The sequence below is a fragment of the Galeopterus variegatus genome, unplaced genomic scaffold (assembly GCF_000696425.1).
Source record: "Galeopterus variegatus unplaced genomic scaffold, G_variegatus-3.0.2 Scaffold6384, whole genome shotgun sequence".
NCBI classification, from domain to species: domain Eukaryota; kingdom Metazoa; phylum Chordata; class Mammalia; order Dermoptera; family Cynocephalidae; genus Galeopterus; species Galeopterus variegatus.
Window position 1 is genome coordinate 44,642 of NW_007732495.1, and position 8,292 is coordinate 52,933.

General features: G+C 45.0%; 1 protein-coding gene across 1 annotated transcript in view; it reads right to left on the reverse strand.

Annotated features, from left to right (window-relative positions):
* PGBD2 (piggyBac transposable element derived 2) overlaps positions 1–8,292 on the reverse strand; it is a 28,356-nt gene that overhangs the window by 6,195 nt on the left and 13,869 nt on the right. The window contains 3 exon segments of the mRNA XM_008590813.1: positions 51–576; positions 2,523–2,586; positions 4,553–4,615. Coding sequence (XP_008589035.1) covers positions 51–576; positions 2,523–2,563 — 567 coding nt within the window. The 5' untranslated portion in view covers positions 2,564–2,586; positions 4,553–4,615.

Below are 8,292 nucleotides of genomic sequence, written 5' to 3' on the forward strand. Positions count from 1 at the left end.
CTTCTCCTGGGATAGGAGATATACCCACTTAAAATCAAAATGCCCAAAACACACTTCAATTCCTGCGCCATGAGACCCAGGTTGACATTTTTCTGCCATGCATAATGGTTGGTTTCATTAACAATAAAATTAATTGTTCCTTCATCAAAAAACAATTCAAAGAGGCCCACAGGACTCAGTTCCTGGCTTTTGAGATATTCGATATGAGGATCTGATGTCATCCAGCTGCCAAAGTCTGGTCGGAGATCTCTTTTGGTCCAAATGCGCTGAGGTTCTACTACTGACCTCTGCCTCTTCTTGGCTGGCTGCAGCTCTAGCTTGTCATTATCTTCCCCTGTGCCAGAATCCTCAGACACAACTGAAGCATGCAGCACACTGCCAGGCAAGTGAGCAGCTCCCCAGCCATCTTCATCGCCTGAGTCCTCGTCGGTGAAGTCCGCAGCGGCATTTTCAGGTGGTGCAATGAAAATCTCTTCCCTACTGCTGTCGGACTCTTCCTCCTTCAGAGCATTCAGAACCTCAAGCAGCTTCACGGACTTCACTTTTGAGTGGGCACCTCTCTGAGCAGTGACATCTCTGCAACAACAGGAAACAGTCAGGGAGAGACCACACCAGAAAAACAATGCTCCAGCAGAAAAGAGAAGGGCAGTGCACTGGAAAGCACCTTAGCTTGAGCGGCTTCACAGATCTGGCACCACCAGGCAAAGCACCAGGTAAGTGAATTTTCCAGATAAACACATGACGCTTTCAAGTGCAGAAGCATTTTAATGACAGGAGGAATTCTAAAGAGGGATTACTTTCCTTTCCTTCCTAAATAAAGTATTCTAAGTAGAGGATCCCCTCTAGTGAGGAATCCAGATGCTGCTGTTATCTTCCCAGATAATAGTAAACCACTGAGGGGAAGCCCTGGTCAGCTGGAGTGACACCATTGCAGTCCCCTCACACTAAGTGGCCCTAGCAGCTCTGCTATTATGCTTGTCTTACCTATCTCTTCCCTTTCTTTTATTTATTTGACTCACAGAAGTTTCTCCTGCTTCCCAAATTCTCAAAGTCTCCCTACTTGAACTCTCATTACCCAAATTCAAGAGCTGAGCAGATTCAGATTTTCACATGGCTCCCTCACTCATATCTTATTGTGTGCTAACTGCAATTCAGGAGCCAAATAGATTTGGAAAACATGCAATCCCCTGCCATTCAAACTCTTACCCTGTGGACTTAGGAACCAAATGGATGGTGAGAGACACAGATGCTCCTCGACTGACAGTGCAGTTATGTTCTGATGAACTCATCCTCAGCTGAAAATATCTTAAGCCAAAACACCTAAACTACTGAATATCATATCTTAGCTTAGCCTACCTTAAACATGCTCAGAACACTTATATTAGCCTATAGTTAGGCAAAATCATCTAACACAAAGCCTATTTTATAATAAAGGTTGAATATATCATATAATTTATTGAATACAGTACTGAAAGTGAAAAACAGAATGGTCGTATGAGCACTCAAAGTACAGTTTCTGCTGAATGCATATCGCTTTCACACTATCATAAAGCTCAAAAATCTTCAGTTGAACAATCCTAACTTGACCATCTGCACTTGTATGTAAATAGCACTGATGGTGGGCAGGAGCTGCCCAGGGGCTGGCAGTGAGCAAACTCCACTACTAACCTGCACAGCACTTAGTTCTAATTGGAGGAGACATTCAACAGATCAACAAACAAGTAGCTGTGCAGGACAGTGCCATCCTGGATAAGGAACTGAGAATGCAACAGAGAGGTAGAGCTAGGAGTGCTATTTTAGACAGGACAGTAGGGAAAGCTTGCAGGCAGGGGGCCTGATGGAGGTGAGAGATGAGACCTGTAGACAACTGAAGGCAAGATGTCTCAGGTAGAGAGGAAAAACTGCAGGTGCAAGGCCCTGAAGCTGAAGGGGACAGACATCTGCAGAACAGCAAGGAGGTCGGTGAGGCTGCAGGTGCAGTGAGGACAGGAGAGCAGAGCAGAGGCAGTAGGGACCGGGCCCACAGAGCTTCAGATGCCATGGCCAGGACTTCCAGTGGTGGCCAGTTGTCACAGGAAACCCCAAGGGGAATGGACAGGGCCACAGGATCTCTGCTGGTCTCATAGCCAAAGCTCCTGCTCACCCCAAACCCTCAAATACCTTCTGCACATGGCTGTTCAAACCCTGGGCATGGGGAAGCCTGCACGGACTGAAGTGGCCCCAGGAGGAACCATCTGGTGTCTTTATAATGAAAGATAAAAAAGTAAGTCATGTTTTTATATCAAGTACAGAGGCTGGTGCCTCATGACCACACCTGTACCACACATCCTCCCCTGTCTGCCTCATCTTTCCTCCATTCATCTCCCTTCTCTCTCCTCTCTCCTTCTCCTTTATGCTTCCTGGACACCAACTGGTTAGTGACACCAGCCAAACTAAGGGCTAAAAATGTCACAAACTTGGCCTTTCAAAAACACAGAGGAGTAAATACCTTCATAAAGCATCTCATCAAACGGCACTCCTACCTTGAAGTTGAAGCCATGATGAACTGGGAAGACGAGGCCATCTTTACTTACAGAGTCTAAGAATCTGTGAGACAATAAAAGTCAGATTTTAAAAATCATATCTGAACAAGCAAGGCAATAGGATCTTCTCTACCAGTTAAGGGCAAAACATCTCCAGCTTAAGATTCACCACCAATCAGAGAGAAATATATATACATTTACACAGGAAAGGTTGGCTGGTTGACTGGTTAGTTAGAGGGAAAAAGAACAAACTTCCCTATCTGAAAATTCATACAGAAACACATTCTAAAGCAGGGCTTCTCGTTGTCAGAACAATTGACATTTGTGGCTGGATGAGTCTTTGCTGTGGGGGGCTGTCCTGTGCATTATGGGATGTTTAACAGCATCCCTGGCTGTACTCACTAGATGCCAGTAGAACACCCCGTCCTTCTACCTGTCAAATAAAATTGTCCCCAGACGTTGCCAAGTGTCCCCTGGGGGGCAAAATTGCCCCTGGTTGACAACTACTATTTTAGATCAGTGTTGTCAATAGGATTTTCTGTGATGATGAAAATGTTCTGTATTAGCACTGTCCAAAATGGCAGCCACATGCCATGTGTCTCTCTTGAGCACTTGAAATATGGCTGGTGTGTCTGAGTTTAATTACATTTAATTTTAATAGTCACATGCAGCTACTGTATTAGACAGTGAGGTTCCAATATATTAAGAGCTAATTTTGAAGAAGAAAAACTTTTAAACTTCTAAAGTATACTAATGACCACAAAATAGAGAAGGTTTTCTTGCAGAAAATGCAAAACTTAAACAAAGATGGATAAACTTAACTTCATCAAACTTCCAACAAATCTGTGGTGGGTAGTCTCTTAGATGGCTCCCAAAGATCCAAGGGTATTCATACCCTTGTGTAATCCTCTCCCCTTGAGGGGCACAGTGACTTACTTCTAAGAAAACAGAATATGGGGCCGGCCCGGTGGCGCACTGCTACAGTGCGCCGCTTGGGAAGTGCTGCGGCGCTCCCGCCGAGGGTTCGGATCCCACATACAGACCGGTTCCCGCTCACTGGCTGAGCGAGGTGTGGGCACGACACCGAGGGTTGCAATCCTGTTGCCGGTCCCGGTCTGGTACGGGCGTGACACTGAGGGTTGCGATCCGTTGCCGGACACAAAAAAAGACAAAAAGGAAAAAGAAAAAAAAAGAAAACAGAATATGGCCAAAGTGATGGGATATCTCTTCTGAGATTAGTCTACATAGAGCCTGGGGCTTCTATCTCTGTCTCTCTCCTTCTCTTTTGTTCACTCCCAGGGAAGACAGCTACCATGTTATGAGTTGTCCTAGGGAAAGGCCCAGGGGCAAGGAACTGAGCGCGGTATCTGGATAACAGCTAGAGTGAACTGAGGCCCTCAGTCCAACAACCTGCGAGATACTGAATTCTAAAGACACTCTCCCAGTCAAGCCATCAGAAGAGAACAAAGCCCTGACAGACAATTTGACTGCAACCTTATGACAGACACTGAGCCACAGAAACTCAGCTAAGCCACACCTGGATTCCTAACCTAAAGGAACTGTGAGATAAAAAATGTTTGTTGTTTTAAGCTTCTAAGTTATGTGGTAATTTGTGATGCAGCAATAAATAGCTACTGTAACATCTGTACAACAAAACACCAAAAACAAAAGCCAAAGCCACAGCCTGTCAGAAGATACTCACAATGCATATAACCAGTATCCAGAATATATAAAGAATTCCTGCAAAACAATGAAAAAATGACAAACGACCCAATGAAAAAAGTGGGCAAAAGATGCAAAAAAGGAATTCACACAAATGGAAACCTAAATAGTCAATAAGCATTTGAAGAGACATCAGGAAAATACAAATTAAAAGCACAGTAACTAGCCACTTTATGCCCATCAGACTGATAGAAATGCACGTTTGCTGATACCAAGGGCTGTGAGCAGTTTGGGAATCCAGCAAGCTATGAGCAAACCCATGAATGCAACCACCCGCCTCTGGCTATACACCCCAGAGAAATGCTCACGAGAAGGCATGCGTGAAGAAGTCCTCTGCAGCACTGTCCATAACAGCAAAACATCAGAAAAACCTAAAAGAACAGTTGAGAAATGAACATAACCGTGTTATACAGGAGTCACAAAGGATGACCTACCTAGACAGGACACAGATTTTGAAAACAACTTTAAATAAAACAAAGCTGCAGAGGGAAAGTGTAGAACACAACTTACATAACTAAATACCCACAAACAGCTACTGTTTATGGATCCTACGTACAGGGTAGGAGTAGAAAGCCAGGACTGCAAAGATACACACTAGCTCTTCACAGAAGGAGCAATCACAGGAGAGGAGGGAAAACTAGAGTGGGGAAGAGGAAGATGGGGGAGTGGGGAAGGTCAACCAGATCTGTTATTTCTTTTAAAAAAATCTGAATCAAATATGGCAAAATGCATTGATATCTCTTAAGTCTGGGAGGTGGGGACATAGAAGTTTGATACATTTTTCTCTATATTTTCTGTATGTTTGAAATATTTTGGAGTAAAGACTTTAGAAGCCATTTCTACCAGGTGATAATACCCACTGAGCATTTAATAAGTGCTGGGAATTGTTTTAAATGTTTTTACAGGTGTTAACTCATTTAATTCCCTCCATAACCTCTTGAGGTAGGTAATAACCCCCATGTTACCACTGAGGAAACTGAGACATGGAAAGACATGACCTGCCCAGGGATGCAGAACAAAATCACAATAGGCTTAGAAGGTGCTAGTATCCAAGGGCATCTACTTAGTTTCCCAGGAAACTTGAATAATTTAAATAAATAGAAAACCAGTCACCCTGACACTTGGTAATATCCGGGAGGAATGCAAACAGAAGCCTGGAGGCATCCCTGTTTACCCACAGATCTCAAAAAATTAAAATGATTGTTAATGACAAGTGTTTTAGAGGTGAGGGGATTTGCATGTGTATACATAATAATGGAAGTTTCAATGAGGATTTGGGCTATGGAAATATTCCAGCACCTCAGAGACTCCACACCCATAATTCCAAAATAGTGATGACAAATGCTAACAAAGCACCCAACTGTTTATGCAGGTTAATTCCTCCTTTTAAGACACTAAACAGCCTGTGCATTTTAATTTTTCTGGTGAAGATGCTCTGTGTGACCTTTGCAATAGCAAGAAGGGATCAGCAACCCCTCCCTGCACATGTCCAATCGTTCTCCTGCCCTGGGTCACATAACCCATGCTGAAAAGCCTTCCCTGTCTCCCTGCTGCACCCCAAACAGTGGCAGTTAGTGGAGGGAGGGAGCACAGCACCCAGGAGGTGCTTCGGAATTTGCTGGGGGAGAGGGTTGGTTGTCACAATGGGAGATGGGGTGGGCAGGGGGTCAGCTGTCCTGCAATTTGTGGATCAGTCATACAAATCAGGCTTGTCTCACACCCTCATGGCTTCTACCTGTCCTGCCAAAACCTATCTGTAATTATTTGGGCTTAGAACCAAACTCAGATGTACATAAATATAAAATATCTTTGGCACAATATTAATATAGTATAGTAAACATACTAATTATAGAAAAAATGAAAAGACTATTTGTCATCAGAACTTTACCAACACTTGCTCACCACTTTGGAAAATTATATCACCAATAGTATCAATGCTTGTGGCACAAGTCATCAATACAACACATATGGGTCCTTTTGCAACCGTAGCTGTAACATTCACAGTGACTTGATGGATATATGGGAATGCGCATATATAACCCTTATATAAAAATGCCAAATACAAAGAACAAGATCAAACAAGTCAGCACTATGCAGTTGAATATTGCCTTACTTGCCTAAAATCCACTTGAATTAATCCACCCCATGAAGCCCCATCCAGCCCTGCTCAGTCACACCACCTCCAACCAGCCCTTCTGATTGGCTCCTTGGCCAGACACAGAAGAACCTCTTCACGGACCAGTCTCCTTTGTGATGTATTTGTAAGATCACTTCACAAATGCCATCTAATCCAGCCTGGATCTGATCTCCACTGTATACCCAAAGCTCACACTCACAGGGCAGCTGGGTTTGATCAACACTGTATACCCAATGCTTATTCACAGGGTCAAGTGGACACAAGAGCTGGCCCAGTGCCCTCAGGAATGGCTTTGAGAAGGTTGTTTCCTATGAAATCCAAAGCCCTCCCATGAAGGCTAAAATAAAGTCCACGGCATCATTGTGCTAATCGTCCCTAGCTCTGCTTCCTAATCTTCTCTGATTTAAGGCATACCAGGTCTCTGTCCCCTCTTCAATCCCCCAGGTGAGTCCCTTCCAGACAGGCATCACCTGAGGGCCACTTGCCCCCATCCTTAAGACTTGATTATAGAGACCAGGGCCTTGAGTGCAAAAATACTCATGGTAAAGTAGCTCCTCAAGCCCCTTTTCTCCCATAACAGGAACAGACCAGGAGAACACTAACGCCTCCAGCCTCTTCTTCCCCATCCACAGGAGGATGGACACTCAGTGGACTGCTGACCAGCAGCTTCCAAACCACAAGGCACATAGGCAGTGATAAAGTGAAGACAAAATTTGACCGGGAAAGAAGAGAATGGAAGTTGTCTGGTGCCCTACACATACACTGTGGTCCAAATGACTCCAGGGTCAACTGGCTGTCCTGATAACCCACAGGTACAACCTCAGTGGCATGTGGCCAGAAACCTTACTGAAAGGCCAATCCATAGACTCCCTGTGCAATCCCAGGAAGATTTTCTTTTTTTTGTCTTTTGTCTTTTTCTGTGTCCAGCAACGGATCGCAACCCTCAGTGTTGCCCCTGTACTGGACCGGGGACCGGCAACGGGATCGCAACCCTCGGTGTTGCTCCCGTGCCTCGCTCAGCCAGTGAGCGGGAACCAGTCTGCATGTGGGATCCGAACCCTCGAGCGGGAGCACCGCCACGCTTCCCAAGCGGCGCACTATCCAGTGCGCCACCGGGCCGGCCCCTCCAGGAAGCTTTTAAACCCAACCTCTCCAATGGATTTCTAGCTGCCAACCTGCCAGAAAGTTCACTGAATCATCCACCCACTAACCCATAAAAACAAAGTACACTCAGCAAACTCTGACTCCATCTATCCCTTGTGGCCAATTCTAAGAGTTCACATACATTAAGGAATCACTCAGGATGATGAATGTTTTTCCCTCCTGATATTATTTCTACCTTCCTCTCCCCAACTACTCAACTTCTCAGCTAATGCCTGCAGTTCACTGTTGAGTTCCCTTGGTCAGGCAGTAACAGGGGCTGCCATGCCCTGTAGTGGGTCCTCGCCTGGGTTCTGCAGACACCAAGGACAAGATGGCTGTCAGGAGTAAGAGGAGAGAAGAAAACTTACCCATCATATGAGATACCTGAATTGCATTTCCAGCAGTATGGCAGATCCTGAACAATCCTTCCAATAAAAACTGAAAATGCTGGATAAAATTTTAAAGGCTTCACTGAACTGACAAGAAAATACAGAATTCCACTGAGTCAAAATCAAAACGAATCTGACATCCCTGTAGCTAGCTTTCACTCCGAGGAGCTCTCATGAATGCTGGCGACAGTAAGCCTCCTGTGCTGAGGACTACATGAAACACAAAGACTAGAGGAGACTAAAGAGAGGCCTGCACAGAGGACCCACCGAAGGGCTGCATCCAGAATATAAGGATGAAGGAAGGAGGGGCCAGAAAGTAAACATGCCTGACTTAACCTTACCACTGGGTACAAGCGGGGAGGGGGGCAGATCTAAGAAT